Source organism: Crassostrea angulata, chromosome 6 (assembly GCF_025612915.1).
Source record: "Crassostrea angulata isolate pt1a10 chromosome 6, ASM2561291v2, whole genome shotgun sequence".
In the NCBI taxonomy this organism is placed as follows: Eukaryota; Metazoa; Mollusca; class Bivalvia; order Ostreida; family Ostreidae; genus Magallana; species Magallana angulata.
In genome coordinates this window covers 13,842,730-13,861,996 of record NC_069116.1, presented here as the reverse complement: position 1 = coordinate 13,861,996, position 19,267 = coordinate 13,842,730, and the positions used below count along the sequence as shown (strand labels likewise).

The 19,267-nt window shown below is 33.2% G+C and overlaps 1 protein-coding gene and 1 pseudogene across 1 annotated transcript; both read right to left on the bottom strand.

Moving 5' to 3' along the window:
* Positions 1 to 129: 129 nt before the first annotated feature.
* LOC128187206 (zinc finger CCCH-type antiviral protein 1-like) lies at positions 130 to 8,913 on the bottom strand. Its single transcript, XM_052857478.1, is given in 8 exon segments — positions 130 to 2,697; positions 2,927 to 3,435; positions 3,515 to 3,736; positions 4,873 to 5,069; positions 6,984 to 7,193; positions 7,367 to 8,356; positions 8,359 to 8,407; positions 8,903 to 8,913. Coding segments are annotated over 8 exon segments (2,373 nt in total). The 3' UTR covers positions 130 to 2,512.
* A 2,057-nt stretch (positions 8,914 to 10,970) lies between these two features.
* LOC128186684 (zinc finger CCCH-type antiviral protein 1-like) lies at positions 10,971 to 13,394 on the bottom strand (annotated as a pseudogene).
* Between the last annotated feature and the right edge of the window lie 5,873 nt (positions 13,395 to 19,267).

Genomic DNA, 19,267 nt, shown 5'->3' with positions numbered 1-19,267 from the left:
ACCGGTCAAATGAACTTATCTATGCAGTAAATACTTCTTTGATTTTTTTTTCTTTCTTAATTTGCTACCACTTTAGATCAATGTCAACATTGCAAGATATGAAACCAAATAATCATGGTTAATCGTTCCTTAAAATTTGGTAATCGTTCCTTAATTTTTAGCCAGAACATCATCATCATCTGAATCCCCTAAGAATGCTGTGTTGTTGTCCAATGTTGTTTTCCCCACAATGAATAATAATGCCATCTGGGTATTTGTTACCATTTAATAAAAAAATGTAACGTAGGTCTTGATTGCCTCAACACCATTCCAATAATTCCATGCTACAAAGGTTAAGGCGATCACTGTAGACTTTAATGAATTAAACTTAAAATGTATTTAGTCTTATCTTAAACTGTACTCTTGTATCTAGACATTTAAAGGTCGAATGCAAGATTTGCATGCTGTGGATCTCCATCTTTCCACTTGATGTATTTCCCCTCTGACAAATTTCCTAAATACGAATAACCCCCATTTCAAAATGAATGTTTTTGTAATTTGAAGTTGACTTTAAATAAAAATTTAAATTAAGGTTTTATGCAACATGAAAACTGAAATTTTGTTATTCTGACTAGACATTATTGAACACTGCTTCAACAAATAGAATAGCACTACTCTTTAAGAAGTGTATGAAAACCAAACTGAGACATCAAAACCAAATATGTCAGGGTTTTTTTTTAACTTTTAATAAACATTGACATGAAGGTTTCATATCAAATCTCTCATGCAAAAACCCATGATGGTATTCATGACGATATTAGTTTATTTTATTGTCTGGCTAGATAATACATAAAAATAATATACAAAACGAACGAATCGATTGCCCTACAGTGACCGTGTGTACTAACAAACTACCATAGATCGCACACACACAAACAAAGTAAAAAAAAAAAAACAAGAGACCCAGGGGCCACATCACTCACCTGAGCCACACTAGCAAACTGTTATAACCCTGATCCAAAAGCTTTGAAGAAAATGAAAGTGAACAAGAATGCAAAGCTAATAGTCTGAATTCAATATTAATGTAACTTGTAAAATCGTTCTGATGCTTTACTGAGTATCGTCGAGGAGCATCTTCACATGTCTAATTGTTAGCAGATTGGTATAAAAATTCATAATTGTACTATTTAAACAATAATTGTTTTTCACGTACACGTCCGTTATATAACGTATGATAAATGTACATCATAATGAAAGAAAAGTGAGCTAGGTCATTTACCCCCTTTCCATTGCTAGACAATATAACCCATATTGAATAGCAAGTTATGCATTATACACAAAACTAATTTGACAGAGCACATAATCAGCTCAAAACTTGCTGCTAATGTGCACATATGTTGTAATAATACAGAATTCTAAATCTAAAAGGGCAAAAATTGCCAAAAAATCCATTAAGTGTATTACTTTGAATTTAGAGAAGTTGCGCTTACATACACCTCATTACTACTTTCAATATAGGGCCAATATTCTAAGTTCAAAAGGGCCAACATTCCTTGGTAAATGAACATCTACAAATAGTGTCCTAAATACCAAGAAAGTTTCACTGAATTCAAGTAGCGGTTGGAGAGTTTTTAAAAGAGGGTTTGTACAGGTAAAAACACAACTACTCTCTACATTTTTAAATGAATTAAAATATACGAATATGCATTTCAACAACGACTACCGTAGCTTGAATTTCAGCCCTTCGTACATGCTGATTTTTGTGAGGGCTGACAAAATATTGAGCGTGCATAAGTTCCTGAAACACCATGGTTGTTCACCTCTTACGGCAATTTTCTACAAATATGGTAAAGCCACCATGAGGATATTTTAGATTGTGTCATCTGTGGCTTTATGTCTCTGATCATCGTTACCATTGATTCTTTCGTGAAATTTATACTAAAGAAACAAGAAGCTGTCCAAATGCCTTTAGAAGGAATAACACGAATATGTAGACCTTAAAGCTAACGCCGCCCTGTGTCCATCGTATTTCTGGTCGACATGTGGTGTCTACGTCAGCGAATACGACAAAAATGAGTACATATTTAGTTAAGCGCTTGAACATATCCGGTCAGTCCGGAGACACGTGCTTATTTAAAAGATCATTTACAATCATAAATCATAATTATTTTCTCACAAAAATGCAGAATACCGCAAAGAGACACTACAGAGACCCCGATGATCAATCGAACAGGCTCATTTCCTAAAAGGGGGATGTTTCCCTGTTCTTATTCTTCTGTTGGCGTTATCTAGTAGTGGAGGTTTTTACCGTGGCAAATGAGAAGTGGTCTCTTAAAATCATGAAAACTTTCTGTACAAGCTTGGACTGCAGTGACATGTAGCTTACCCTTTCAGCGTCATTTGTTCAGATACTTGTAAATGTACATGGAAAGTGTGTGACTATCATAGCAATCATTTCTTGTTAATAACATATGTGCGTTTATAAGCATTATTAGGATTCAAATCAGTTCTTTGAAATAACAATGTATTTCTGTTATTGAATTGTACAACCGTTCTTCATTCTTCCGGCAACATTTGAGCCGGGGTTTTCAAAGGTTTGAGACACAACTCGATTTAAAACTGATGAAGTACTTTGAAGTGTTGTACTGACAGGAGGAGACGTGTTGGTTACAGAGTTCAGAGGTTCTCCGGGTGTATCTGTACTTGCAATGCTAGTCCCTACAGTATATAAAAAAATCATAGATGAACAATTTGCGTCGACAGTAGATGCTGCACTTGTATTCGATGATAAAAATGTTTAATTTTGGGAACAATTTTAAAACTGATTTTTTGAATCGAGAGATGTAATGGATGTGTTTGATAACGAATGTGGATGGTACTTTGATGTAGCGCCGATAATTTGTGGTTGGCTTTGACTGAGCATTTAACAATTGCATGTGGACATTACCTGTATGGCGCGTGGTCCTTCCCAATACCGAGTGATTAACGTTTGTTACAGCCCGATATCTGTTTTGCACCGCTGCTGCAGTTTTCTTGGTAGATTTGCTTTGATAAGCAATAAGATATTCAGGGTAACATTGGTTTCTGTCGAAGACAACAAATATTGATGGATTAGATGTTTTATCAACACATGAGTCATATCTTCTGTGGCCTTCTCCCGGAATATTTGGTGGACAGGTCATATCCCCGCTTCCGTTTGTGTAGCTTCCTACTAAGACCTTTGCTTGAAACATTAGATGAAAAGGGCCTCTTGTGTAGTTGTGACTATATTTAGCCGAAGCGGCGAAATAAGAACCCTTTCCGTATACGGTTGCATTTTTGCCGCTCAACTGGAAATCAAAATTATTCGTGCATATTCCATAACAAGTGTCGTAGGAATCGGTGCCATGGAGGAGAGTTCTTTCGTCAAGCCTCCCAGTCTTCTTTGCATGGGTTTTCTCTAGATGTATTTTCTTCCTGTCATCAATGAAAACTAATTGATATAAAAAAATAAATATAAGAAGACCACGAAATCAAAAATATTGTAAGTTCTTACATTTTGTACTCATTCCAAAGAGGTAAATTCTGAATACGGTAAATGTTGCAAATCTTGAAGATTTTTTCATCTAATTCTGCGGAAAACGCCGTCTTCACATCAATGAATTCTGTAAGCGTTTCGTCTAACTCAACTAGCTCGAAATCGTGCGCCAGGTCTAATGCATTCCACTCCGGTGGATGTGGATCAGAAGAGACAACTTGAATATTCAATCTTTTTGGACTGAAAATATATTTGATCAGATTAATGGTTAAAGAAAACTTTGTCTAAATGGCTTCTAGAATGCACATTCAGGAATTCCATACATTTCTAAAAATACCCTGTACATTAAGAGGGCTCAATGGACGGAGCCATTGTGTTGTTTCCTTTAAAAGAAGAACTCTTCGCAAAAATATAGGAAAATACCCTCGTTTGGTAATACGGATTTTGTCTTTACTAAATACAATGTAATACTTTATAGCTATACAAATCATTTCAAAATTTTTAAGTAGATCTGATGGATATTTGTTGACCATCCATCCTCCTTACCTGTTAAAAATATAATTTTTAGTGTGTGTTTAAATCCGAAATTGACACAAAAAACTGATGTACAAGTTTTGATCTACAAGGAAAATAATATATGTTGCTTAGAACCACTGCTTCCATCGAACTAGAAATTTAATAGTTATACAAATGTTTTGAGGAATTCTGACCAATTTTGCACAACGTAACGTTGGCGACTTTTAAAACCATTGACATCTGCATATTTTAGCAGTTAAAGAGAAAAAGGAGATAATTATAGCAACAATAACTAAATAAATACAATCGAATACTGTTAATACAATGTACACTTTTTGGTGGAAAGCCGCTTTCACCTAATCAAGTGTGCTAAACCTAATGCATATTTGTATGAAACCTAAGGCACATTCGGAAATTCATTTATTCAAATCCACGGTACCTTGCTAAAAAAATCATTTCCTGACAAGTATCGTAGACTTCAAATATAATACCTTTCCAGTAAGTAATAATAAATCATTTTGTGGAATTGTCAAATAATATTAAAGGGTGGTTTCAAATCAAGATTTGAGTTGTTAATACCAGATTGTTGTAAACTTCAATATTAAACTATTGTGTCTCATTCAAATAATAATTTCATTACAAGGATAAACTATAAACCGAAACAAACAAACAAAAAACCCGTTTCTTTGATTTACTATAATATATTTTCTTAGGCCTGGTAATATATGCCATATTTGCGTATTTTGCTAAAATCGTGGAAAGAATGAGCAAATGAGATAAATTAATAAATGTAAATGATCATAAAAAGCAACTTTTAGGAAAGTTATCAGAAGCAAATGCTTCATATTGTCATGACTTACAATTGTCTACATACTATGTCAGTACGAAACACGAATACTGGTCGTCTTAAAATCTTCCGAACTGTTCGGGTATCAAGGTTTTTCTGCTTCAAATCGGCAAAACTGATTCTGTATTTGAGTTTATGACTCTCCCTGGTGAATAAATAGCACTTTTGTCCTGTGACGTATTTCTTTTCTAAAGTATACAGCAATTCATCCTCAAAAAAGAAAAAGAAAAAAAAGAAATTTAACAACTGCTATCAGGAAACTTGCATTCATATTTTGATGGTTTCATGGATTTCGAAGACTTCTTGGATTTCTGGAGTAGACATTATATATTTAAGGTACCTTACTACACCTATACTTTTACTTTTTTCAGATTATATGTCACGAGATAGCGCTTAAAATGTTTTGTTATTTTTTTTTTATCAATCAATTTGGTTGACTATCGTCATAGCTTAGTAGTTAATGTAGCGGCCATGTGAACCGGAGATCATGAGTTCGAATCTTTTATGGTCTTTTGTTCACATTTACTGGATAAAATTTTATAAAAAAAAGTATTTTTTATCCCAAAACAGTTTTGCCTATTTTGCATGTATGCTGCTTATCCATCTATGACATTCAAATAATGTTCTGCTGATTTGAGAAACTATTCCAAGGTGTAATGAGGCACCTTCATAAGTCAAATCCAACTGACGATACAAGTTTTAACACCGTCCATAAACTCGGCAATTCATCAAATATTCAACAAACGCATGTATTTACAAGATGTAGAAACATTCTGCAAGAATACCAACGCTTAAATTGATCTCGTAATCATTCAATATGTATTACTTTGAAAGATTTTGGCGCTTCTGTTCGGTTAAAAAAATTCTTTGGTACCTGCATCAATAAAATTTTTGTCGGATCTACTTTTCTGATTTGTTCTGATTAACACTATTTATAGAACGGGAATTTCCAAGACAAACGCTGTCAAGTTGTGTCTGTTTAATTGTCAGCAAACAAAAAACATAAATATAAAAAATTAAAAGTTTAACCTTCAAAAATAAACAATACACATTATTTAATTCACTAAATAAAAACTTAAGCGTCTTTTCACGATTTCGTCTGCTTGAGATCAACGATCAACATTTTCGGCGAAGCTGGCTGTTCCAATTCTAGGAATGATTATAACGAACATATCTATTAGACATATACACTTTCACGGTAACACTGCTGTTCAAATTTGGTAACGATGAGTTTTAAATTAACACAGGTACATGATCGGTCATCAGAATAAGCATCGTAAAGCAAAGCGATGGGTAGTGCATCAATTTAATTCCTTCGGCGTATTCCAAGCGGCAGATATATTATTGAAATACCTCATAGGATATCTAGTTACCAAAGCATTTACAAATATCGCACATACATACTATTATTTGTCGACATAATTATCAACTATATTCGTCCACGATCGTGTCTCCTTGTATGGTTATGCGCAGTTGCATATTCCAGCGATTTAACTCACATCAAAACCACGAATCTTGCTGCACAGTGAATAACATCACAAGCCATCGCATTCCCCTTTCGTATTCAATTTAGCCGGTTCAGATTTGAACTCTTTATTTGTGTTTAATCCATTAAATTCAGCTCTACTCAGTTGAAGCATTCAAGGCGCATCCATTTTGAATATTGTTGTTGTTTTGTGTTCATACGCGCTGCTTCATTTACATTATTTACAATTCTAATCAATGACGCTTCACATTTTATGATTTGAAAATGTTTCATTAACTGATAAGAAATGAATTTTTTATAATTTTTCTATTGATCGACGTATCACGGGAAAAATTGACCTGAAAACTTTTTCATCAATGTGCTACGCGAATTAATGAAGTTTTCCGGTTAATTTTTCCTTTGATACGTCGATCAATAGAAAAATTATTAGATTCATTTTATAAATGTTTTACAAAGCAATACATGCCGTTGTTCCAAACTTATGTTACACCTTTGAATTCGAGTTTTTAAACACAGTGGCTATCATTCAGAATTCTATAAATTCGTTATATAAAACAGAAATTAAACGTACCAATCGCATTGTACACCTAGCTGAAGGACCAATGTTTTTTTTTATTATTATTTCTTTGATTACATACCTTATCAAAAGGCATCCACTGATGATTATCATTTCTAAAGTACCACCTCCATTGGGTATGAAAAGACCCCTTTTGCAATGGAGCGTTTTCCGTAGCAAACGACGCTGTTGACAGCCGTCGATATTGTAAGGATTCCGATTCCCCAGTACAAGTGCCGTATTCTTCTTTAAAATTTAGAGTAATTTCCTTTATGAATCCCTTTGAAAAAATCTAACAAAGAAAACATGCAACATAAAGGTAGTAAAATGCATTTTTAAATCCAAATTGCAAGTTCTCATTTCACCTTTTTCTATTGCAGAATTTATTTTCCCTTTAGCATAAATGGCATGGACAATATATGGTACTAGTATATCTGTTGTATTAGAAGCTTACTACAAACTAACCTTTCCTTTTGCACTGCTTCTCATATTGCAATATCTTTTTTCCAGTGACTGGTTTTCTTCTTCATCAAATCTCAACCATTCACCAAGGAAGTGAATTTGCCACAGGTAGGGAAGATTGGTATGGTGTTTATCACAGGCTCTTGTTCGACAAGTCCCTACCAGATGATCTAGACAAATGTCTTTTTTGTGGCCATTGCAGTCTTTAGTACTATTGGATGTTGACATATCTTCTGATTCAGAATTATAATCAAAATGTGTATATTGATTAGAATAGTCAATTTGTTTTTGATGTCGTGGCATATTAATTAACGCTTTCAACAAAGCTAACTTTTCTCCCGACCATCGTTCCATTCTGTAGGATTTTAAGACCCAGTTGTTATGAGGGGTGTCAAAAGAATGCCCCCTAGTACAATTGGCAAACTCGCATTTGTTCTTGAGGAAATTGTAGCAGATGTGAAGGTATGGACAATCTTCTCTCAAAGCACATGTTTCACTGCGACAGACCTGTGGGTATCTGCAGAGAATGATAGTCTTAATTTCCTTTTCTGGAAACTTTTCCAGTTCGAGATTTTCTATTATATGTTGATTATGATCATCGTCAAAGTCGTGACCTTTCTTGCAATTTCTGCCACGTTTACAAATATCGTTTAGGTAGAAACTACAAATATGAAAATGGCTGCAATTCAAGCGTCGACAATTTCTGCTGGTGTGATCAAAACACAGTGTAGCTTCTTTTAAAAAGGGACCAATACAAATGGGTTTGTTTCGTTTCATGTAAACTAATAGTTTTGTTCGCCGTCCTTTAAGCCATCGATTGAATGTTTCTTCAGGTACATTTTCCTCTATATATTGAGATACGCTTGATAACCCATCTGATAAAACTAGCTTTTTAAATACATCTTCTTCTGGAAAATCATCATTTTGAAAGTCCGAATATTTTCTCTGTCTGCGAAATGGGCCTTGCCTTGTTCGATATTTACTGTTTATATATATACTTTTCTATTTTCTTATTCTCCATCGCTGCAATCATCACTGCTCCTACTTGAAATATAAACATAAAATATAAATAAACAATATTACTACGATAGTAGTTTTGTTATGACAGAAATGACAAAAATGCATGCTGCATATAGTAGAGAACTATTATCGAGGAGAATAATAGTTACAACTTATTTGGTATAGATAATTGCTCTGACCAGACCCCCAGTAAGAAATCAACAAAAGACTACTTGAGCCTCATCGTTCACTGTCACCATTATTAATTTATAAATTTTCGTTTCATAACAATACATGCACTATTAATAAAGAATCATATGACAGTATAGATAAGTTATCGTGAAGGTTAAACTATTAAACTTTTGTCTGGCGCTTTCCGAAATCGAAAATATTTGCAATTCACAGAAGGGGCGTACTCTATGTGCTATGGAGTTAGATACTTATTATAATACTATTGTCTTAACTTCATTTTAGAAAGTGCTGTGACTTTGCTAAAAATATATTTTTCGTTTCTTGAAGAGAATGATAACAATCACAAACCTGCAAGCCATATTTGCCCTTATGGTATTTCTAGGTCCATCTATCTGGTTAAGCTCATGCAGACACACCTCATTCTATACAAAAAATTATCAATAAAAGCCCTATGTATTAATACCGAAAACACATTTATAAAAAAAATCTGGTTCCGTTTTAGTGTATACAGTGAGGTTGCTAATGACGAAACGACCCAATAACATATCACTTTAAAAAAAATCAATATTTTTGTAACGAAGGTCCAATACTAAGCTTAAACTATTATGTCATGCTGATTATTAATGCTTTTTTATCTTGGAATTATAAAAATTCAACTTGTTTAATGTCGTAATTTTAAAACAAAAATAAACAAGCTTTTTCATGACGCAGACTAGAAAACTACTTTCACTTTTAGGTTGAGCTCTGATGTAAGCGGTACATTGAAGTTAAGCAAATTTGATACAAATATTTAATAAACTTTTAAGTCTAAAATATGGTAGCATAATTCTGCCCCTTACATCCAAGTCAACATGCAAGATAATTATGTTAACGTGCAAGATGTTTATACATGTATCTACATGCAAGATAAAAAATAAATCCTATTGACATTTTACTTACAAATCTATATAGGGAATCTGAATTATATATGGGTAAAATCACTTACTAACGCCCGTATCTGACATCAAAGATGCAGGATGCTACAAAATTATGACAACATGCAAATTATTTATATCAACATGCTGGTTAATTATGTAGACATACGACTTATCTATGTGAACATGCAAGTTAATCATGTTAATTTGCAAGATATTTATGTCAACATGCGAGATATTTAGGTCAACATACGAGATAACTATGCTGATATGCGAACTATGTATATCCACAAGCAAGTTCATTATGCTAATGTGCAGGATATGTTGCATGTTGACATAAATATCTTGTACTTTCTCACATGTTCCTTTCTCACATGTTAACATGACCTCTAATTGAAGGGGCCAGCCCCTTTTTCCAAATATAAAATGAAAGCTTGTAATTTTGATCAAGTTTTGCATTTCCTGTCTTAAAAAATGTTTACATGTCAAAAGATATTTTACAGAACGTGGTAAAATTCTCCAAAAAAATTTCTATAAATAATTTTACTTAAATTTCTATATTTAAATATAAATAAGCAAACTCGCTGGTGCCTCAATTTGGCGTCATTTGAAGTTATGGGTTATACAGTACAAAATCGATACGTAGTGTTATCACAGGCAAAGACACTGTAATATGTAAATATTAAAATTGCAATATGATTTGTTTAGAATTCAAATTTTAAAAAATTAAAAAATATGTACGATAGAAAATAACAAAAACAACCCTAATTTTCATAAGTGATTTTTCCGAAAAAATCCATCTCCCCTACAAGTCATTTCTTTTGTTATTAGAAATAAATCCTTTAAAACCCACGTTTTTAGAAGAATATTTTATCTCCTTGGGATAGGGGCTGACATTTCAACATTGTTAACAACAACAACAACAGCGACAACCACAACGAAAACATTTTGATTTGTCATTTCAATTGAGCATTTGGCTGTGGTGACCTTTCTTGAATGTAAATATTTCAAAAATGAATAATATTACTCATTCATATATATTATATATAAATGAGTAATATAAATTATATATTGCTCATTCAATGAATGAGTACAGAATATAGTATAAAGTAAGTTTAGAAAAAAGAAATACGAGACCAATACGATATTAACATTTCAATGTACATGTTCACTGTATTTCTGCTATTGAATTGTACAACCGTTCTTTTTCCGGCAAAATTTAATCTAGGATTTTCGAAAGGATAGGTGTTTTGGGACACAACTCTAAATGATGGAGTTCTGTGGGGTGCTGTACTGATAGGAGGAGACGGGCTGGTTACGGAGTCTCAAGATCCTCCGGTTGCAGTTGTACTTGCATTACTAATCCCTACAGCTGGCAAATAAACCACCGATGAAACGTTTCCGTCGGTTAGAATTGTGAAACATATACAGGGTCTTCACATTTACTCCAATTCGAAATATGTTTAAGGATCCCAAAGATTCGCTGGATTTTTGTAAAAATTGTTTATAAAGACAGCGACTATTGCACACAATTTTCAACATTATCATATCATTAAACTGACATTAAACGAAGCCATCGCATTGTCAGGTTTTGCAAATATTGCTGATACTTTTCTCTTGCCTTTTCAAAAAGCACCCATTGTCGATAATCATTTTGCAAGTACCATCTTCACTGTGTGTGAAAAGATCCTTTCTGCAATGGAGCGTTTCCCTTGGCAAACGACGCTGTTGAGAGCCGTCGAAATTTTAAGTGAACGAATCCAAATTGGCCAGAACAAGTACCGTATTCTTCGTTAAAATATAGAGTAATATTATTTCTTACTCCATTTGGAAAAATCTATCAAAGGAAATATGTAATATAAAAGTAGTAAATGCATTGTAAAATATATTTGAATTTGCATAAAGAAGTTGATGTATTTTAAATTCCGAATTGCAAGTTTGAAGTTAAAACTTGTTTCTTCTTTAAAATTTATTTTTTCCATAGCATGATTAGTATGGTGAATGGTTTGTACTCAAACGTACAATAAACCTACCTTTCCAATTGCAATGTCGTCCGTGTTACAATATCTTTGTTCCAAAAACTGATTTTCTTCTTCATCAAAACTCAACCATTCACCAAAGAAGTGAATTTGCTACAGGTAGGGAAGACTGGTATGGTGCTTATCGCAGGCACTTGCTGGACAGGTTCCTACCAGATGATATAGACAGATGTCTTTTGTGTGGCCATCGTGGTCTTTGATACTACTGGATGTTGAAATATCTATTTATAAAAGAAGAGTCAGACCATCTATTAAATTCCTTCTTAAAGAATTTATTTTATTTTTCTGGAAAGTACGATTTACAACAATTTTATGTAGTTTGATACCTTTAAACATTTTTACATTCTTGTGTCCTGCTTTTAAAATTGATCTTTGTTTTTGACAGGTCTGTGCTTTTAATATAAATGATGGTTTTGGGTAGGTTTCTTTGCATGACATATCGTCTGATTCCGAGTAATAACCAAACTGTGTATCTTGATAAGAATAGTCAATTTGTTTTTGTTGTCGTGGCATGTTTATTAACGCTTTCAACAAAGCTAACTTTTCTCCCGACCATTGGTCCATTTTGTATGCTCTTAAGACCCATTTGTTATGAGGAGTGTAAAATGAATGCCCCCTAATGCAATTGGCAACCTCGCATTTATTTTTAAGGAAATTATAGCACATGTGAAGATATGGACAATCTTCTCCCAGACAGCATGCTTCAGTTCGACATACTTGTGGGTATCTACATAGAATTATAGTCCGAATTTCTTTATCCAAAAACTCTTCCAGTTCGAGATTATCTATTATTTGTCCATTATGATAGTCGTTTTTAAAGTCGTGATCTTTCTTGCAACTTTTGCCACGTTTACAAATACCGTTTAGGTAGAAACTACAAATATGGAAATGATTGCAATTCAAGCGGCGACAATTTCTGCTGGTGTGCTCAAACAGAGTGTTGCTTCTTTCAAAAAGGGACCTATACAAATTGGTTTGTGTTGTCTTGTGTAAACGGATAGTTTTGTTCGTTGTCCTTGAAGCCATCGTACGAATGGTTCCATATGTACATTTTCCTCTGTATATTGATTTATGCTTGACAATCCACCTGATACAACCAGATTTTTGAACACTTTCTCTTCGGAAAAATCATCGTTTTGAAATTCTGGATATTTTCTCTTTCTGCTAATTGATCGATATTTACCATTTTTAAAGCACTTCTATATTTTCCATCGCTGTAATCATCACTGCACCAACTTGAAATAAAAAAAAACCCACTAAACTAGATGCTTCGATTTCGAACAGACCCAGCCTGTCCTAAAAGATTTGCAACGTATAGAAGCGAATGATTTCTCAAAGACAAAGAGTTTCAATAAAATCTTGTTCGGTAAAGACGAGTCGCTCTTACCCCGAAAATAAATGGACTCACCGTATTTCATTTTAACAAATCAATGAATTGATTATTAAGAAAAAGTACAATTAACTAAATTATTGTTAATGTTCATCAATACGTTAGATAAAAAAAAGCAAAGTCGGCGTATATGGGAATTTCAGTTTGATATCATCTTTATGATGTCGTGCATGACATGATTATTTTTAGATTGCTAAAGCTTATGACTAATCGATAAACTTGTTAAAACTTGATCGATGTAGATTTCAAAAATTACAGTTTCTATAAAGCTATGAGTTGGTTTTCTTTGGAAAAAAGGAAAAATGCTCGGTAGATGTAAATATAATACTATTATCAGAACTTCATCACAGAAGCCAATACCGATACTCTGTCACAAATAACCATTTCGTTTCTTTTGCAATGCCGTTCCTTACGGATTTTCAACCTAATTATAACATCTTTAACAATTAATTATATTAATTAAAATCTCAATTTTTCAAAACTAACCTGCAAGCCATGTCTGTCCTTATGATATATCAAGCTCCTTCTATCTGGCTAAGTAAATCGTCATAGACTCCTGTTGATTAATCTTATTCTATAAAAAATATCGATAAAAGTCTCTAATGCCGAATACACGTTTTCAGAAAACCTTGTTTCGTTTTGATGTAATGATACCAACTTAAAACTAGCCAGTGCGACACCTCGTTCAAGATTTATACTAGAAAAGGGGAAAATAATTTGGTACGCATAAATTGTATTAATTTTTATATATTTATATTTTTTATTCATCGACCTGAAAATACATTATAATACGTCAACGTGAGTTTTCGTTTCTTCTTGTAAAAGGAAAATCTCTTCCAGTCAAGTTTTTTCTTTCACATCTGTACGCATACCAACATTGTTTTTCCTATCGTATAAAATATGCAACAGTTATTACGGGTCGCGTTTGTGGAATACATATGCTCAAGTAGTAGTCATTGTATATTGATTATGGTTTGTCTTGAGTTATTTAAACGAAGGACGTTAAAGAGTGCAAAACAAATCAAAGTACTGAAGAACTGACGGGAGTTGATTTTGTCGATGTTTATTTATTTTAAAATCAATGATATGTTATTTTGCATGACAAGTACATGTATACGTAGTTTGTAATTTGAATTACGCATATTTTTATAATATGAATTTTTGAACTTTTTCGACTAGAATGTCGAGAAACCTCCATATGAATCATGTTAAATGATATTTAAAGATAAAATTAATTCAATCAAACTATGTATCAGTGGTAGAAATATTTCTCGAAAATTGTATGGATCCAAGCAATATTGAACTCTAGTCTCGTTTAACCAACCGCTCGGCTGACACCGTAAATCTCCGACAAGGGTTTACGGAGACAGCCGAGCGTCGAGTTGAACGAGACTATATTGAACTCTGGCGTAGGAATACATACGAATACAAAAAATATTTAAATTGTTCGTACCATATAAAATCTGACTATTTTTAAGGTATTTGTAAATAAGTTTCCTTGAAAAACAATGCTTTAGCATACATTACATCGAGTTCATCAATTATTTTCAAGAACTAAGTCTTGTCAGGAGCAATGATTTGTGCTGAGATCCAAACACTGTTTCACTTTCGGTTTGTCCGAGTGACTGCATAGGAGAGTTGATTAAAAATCAACTCCCAAAAAGTTTCCGCCCTTCGTCCAAATAATTCAGGACATACCATACTAGTAATAAATATTCAAACACGTTCTTTTATCATGCGCCAAATAAAACACCAGTAAGTGTCTTGTGACAATTGCCTGATGCCTGATTTTGAATTAGACAAATAGTAAGTGTCTTGTAAACAGTGCATGATGAGTGATTTTGATTTTGATCAATAAAAAAATCATTTTGTCAGGTGACCGCGTGCATATTTTCTCTTTCCTGCCAGTATATTCTTCTACGCATTTTTGGTTGGCTATTAACGGGTGCAACTTTCCAACAGTGAACACGAGATTTAGGCCTGGGTTTTTTTTTATCGAATGACGAAGACTTGATTTTATCTCAGGCTTGCGAAGAAATTGTTTTGGAGAAATTAAACATGAGGATTTTTACATGGATTTCGATGCAGATATAGAGAATCTAACAAATTTAGAAATGAGCTTCGACACAGAGAATGGCAGTGCTCCTGGCATGAACGTAGATGTAGTAACAAAAATTGAACATATTCAAAACTCCAAGGAGCCACGATTTTGTTTTGAAGTTGAAGAAGAGAAACTTCAAGGTTTGATAGAGAATCATGGAAATAGCAACACGGAAAAATACCCGTTGGTCATATAACATTTTTAAAGTTGGTGGCTTAAACAGAACGCGCAGTATCAAGGGCCGGTGTTGTGTAGAAGTTTTCCCCCATAGTAGCTTCTCCCCCCGGAAAACCTACTATATAGTAGCCTTTCCCTCTGGGGGGAAAAGCTACTATATAGTAGCTTTTCTTCCATAGTAGACTTTCTCCCTCATGGTTTTGGTTCAGATTTTATAAAAAATATTTATGGAAACCCAGTAAGGATTAAAATCAATGTTTCTACACTCCCAGGTTGTATATCTGCATTCATCTGTACAGGTTAACTTTCGTTTTGCCGATTTATTATTTTTATAGACAATGCCGAAAATTGAATATGTGTTAATGGAATAATACGTAGAACTTAATTAATTTAGGTATTTAATTGAAAAAGGTACTTCACAAGATATACACTTACATGTATATGCATAATTCTGTGTTCTGAAATTGTAAGTGAAAAATGTTTTGAGAATATTTTAATAAATCTATCACTCCGTCTGTCTGTTTGTGCAAATTTTATCCAGGCTAAACCTCTGTTTTAGAGAAATTTTGTTTCCGATGTTTCAGGGCCCGATGTTTAAAATCCTATTATAATGAATATAGTGCTTATTCTTTAGGGTCCCATATCTCATAAACTAGAGATAACCACATCACCATATATTAGAGTGGCAGTGGTTAACCACTTGTAGATGACTCTGAAAATTTGAGCCCTCAGGCCCTCGATGTTTCAGGGCCCGATGTTTAAAACCCCGTTATAATGATTGAATAGTGTTCTATAAGTGGGGGCCCGAATATCAAATTCTAGAGATGACCACTTAACCATTTTTTCTCAGTGGTAGTGGTATACCACTAGTATATGACCCTGAAAATTTTAGCCCCCAGGGTAGGGGCCCTCAATGTTTCCGAGCCCGATGTTTAAAATCCAATTATAATGAATAGTGTATTTTTAGGGCCATTTATCTAAAAAACTAGAGATGACAACATCACCATATTTTTACGGTCATTAGAAAGTAAAAACATCATTTGAAAATACACACTCACTCACAGAATTACTTATCAAAATGGTTAAAAATTACGTTTAATTTTGCTTTTCTTTTTAAATTTACAAACAAAAATATTAGAAAAGGTACGCGGGTAAAATCATTATTCTTCAAAACATTTAATCAATTCATAAGATGACTAATGATATATTAAATAACTAAATAAATAAATCAATAAATTTTTATTCATAAAAGTAGCAACCGAAAAACAAAAATAAATAACCAACAAAAGCGCACTTGATATACGGCTTTTTTTTACTTGCCAATTGATTAGAGGAACATGCTTATATTAAAACAAAATAAGTCAGCTCATAAATGTGTTAGTTATAATTTAGTGTAAAAAATGTGTTAGTTATAATTTTTAATTAAATTTTATGTTTCATTATTCGAAGAAATAATATGGTATACAAGTATATCTTTATTGCAAAAATATGAAATAAATAGTATGATACGATTTTTAGGTAAGTGAATCGTATATCTTTTTTTATATGGCATCGTTTTCAGAATTGTATATTTATAAATCACGTTGCAAAATAAAAAGCGGAAAAATTAACAGGCGGGGAATGATAATATATACATAAGGTTAGTTCAGGCTCCATTTCACATTTTCCAAAGTAACCAGCAAAGATACCGACTTTGTTCTGGTTGTAAAGTTACATTAAAAAAAATGTTTACATCATAAAACCTCGCGTTTCGTAAAAAAAATGTGCTTAAAGACATGAATATGAATATGCGTGACTTTAAAACAAAATTGTAAATACTAACTTTACACATGCCTTTAATACATTATCAATTATAATACCCCTTACCCATAATTTAGAACCCCATCAGTCGAAGGAAAACATTTCAGTTTCTCATCATATCATTGCACGCTTTCTCTCGTTTGATATTTAGAAGTACAAATATACGATTATATTCAAGATCTTCAATTCTAACGGTATAAATTTATTCTTATTCCCTTCCTCTACAAAATTAAGTTAAGATTGGTCAGTTAGTTTCCTGGGAGGAGCTTATACATAGATGATAATACATGGGAAAATTAGAATTCCAAACCGGCATATTTTAACTCAAATGTATTCTGACGTGTTCTGTGAAAAATGTCAATGGCATAACGTCGTAGTCAAAACTGTAGATAAGCATCGATTAGATGAAAAAGATTCGAGGTATTCCGAAATCCGTGTAAAAGGTGTTCCAAAAAGGTGTAACAAAAGGTGAAATAAATGGTGATGACACAGGAATGTTATGAAGGCGCATGCCTTTGTTCATATCAGGGGTGAAAAAACCATGTATTTTATTCTAAGTATGAATAAATGGCATAATTATCCTTTATTATTAGAAATTAAAATCATATCAGTTATTGCAAATTATTGCCACGAATGGTCCGCCATAAACATGACCGGAATTTTAGAAAAGGGGGAAAATCTACTATATAGTAGGTTTTCAGTGGGGGTAATCTGGCTATAAAGAGGGGGAAAACCCACTATATAGTCAGCTTTCCTGCTATATTGCCATTTTTCAGGGGGGGGGGGACTGCTATATGGCCATTTTACTGGGGGGATGGCCTTTTCCCCCTAGCCATTTTTCCCCACGGTAAAATGGCTAGAGGGAAAAGGTACTATATAACATCGGAACTCCTAATTCATGAACGCAGTGAAGCTGAACTTTTACTGAACTTTTATTTAGGCCGCCTTATAACGAGAGAAAAAAAATACTTTGGATGAACAATGCACGCAGAAATCCTTTAAAAAATGATATTTTTCATTTGCAAGTTGTTTAGGTTGAGGGAGACTCTCTGGAATGAAATCATTTTCTACTTGGTGAGGATAACCAGGTTTTATTCATTGCATTCAAGGGTAGATCAACAAAAACAATCAAGGGAGGACTAACTCACAAGGAACTACAAAGCAAACAGATACGACAATACTGTCAACCGGTAAGTTACAACCCTCTCTTTTAAATATTTTACTAAAGTTTACATTTTTTATTAAAAACATTTAGTGCTTTTTAATTTGAAATTTTTTTCAAAATAATGTTAGGTACGGCTTTAATTTATTTCAGAATTTTTTCATTCAATAGAGGAGCGGTGCATTGTTAACTCCAGATGTTCACGGAAACAATGGAGCGTTAAACCGCCATTCAAAGGTTAAGGTCATAGCAGAATTGTGTGAAATATCCTTGTCTCTTCTTTTGCTATAATCTGGTTCATACTTCACCCGCATGGCGCCTTTGATCAAAGGGAATGCAGTGATATTTGTGAGTAAAGTGTCAAGGTCATATCGGATCACACAAAAATCCTTTTTGTAAGAGCAAATGAACTCTCAATATAATCCTATTTGGCTTATACTTCACTAAAACATAGCTTTTTGGTTAATGGCGTGCAATGACCTTCAATGAAGTCAATGTGAATGTCAAATTGGATCTCTATATAATTAGTTTTAGACTGTAAATTATTTCCCATTTGCATAAACTTGCTCAGATTTAACAAAAATGCCTTGGGTACAAAGATGTAAGGGTAATGAGATTGAAATAGTTCTATGCCAGCAGAAAAAGTTATAGGTCAAGATAAAAGCAAAATTCTCTGAAATTCTTTTCATTCAAAGTCCATAATTAAGGTCAGACGACAGGTTCCTCGAGCATTTGTTTTGTATCTCCTCGTAATAAAGAGTTCCAATAAAAATAATCCGGATTTTCACCGAAATTTGTTTTAAAAATTATATTTGATTATGCCCCTTTCTGTGCTCTTCTACAATTGTGAGAAATTTGTAATTTGTTTATGTAATGGCGACACAGGAAAAATCTCGTATTAAAAGTGGAAAAAAATGTTCAATTAAAACTCTAAGGAAAGTGCATGCTTTAGAAGAAAAAAAGCAAAGAAATAAAGAAGTGGACAAAGGTTATGTTTTTTAAATAGTGCCTGTTTGGAAGGGTAACAGTTGAAATTGGAGGTTGACAATGGTTTTAGAGGGGTGTCAATTTCTACTGTTAACCTCCCAAACAGGCATTATTTATTTTATTATACTGAATGTCTTAATTTG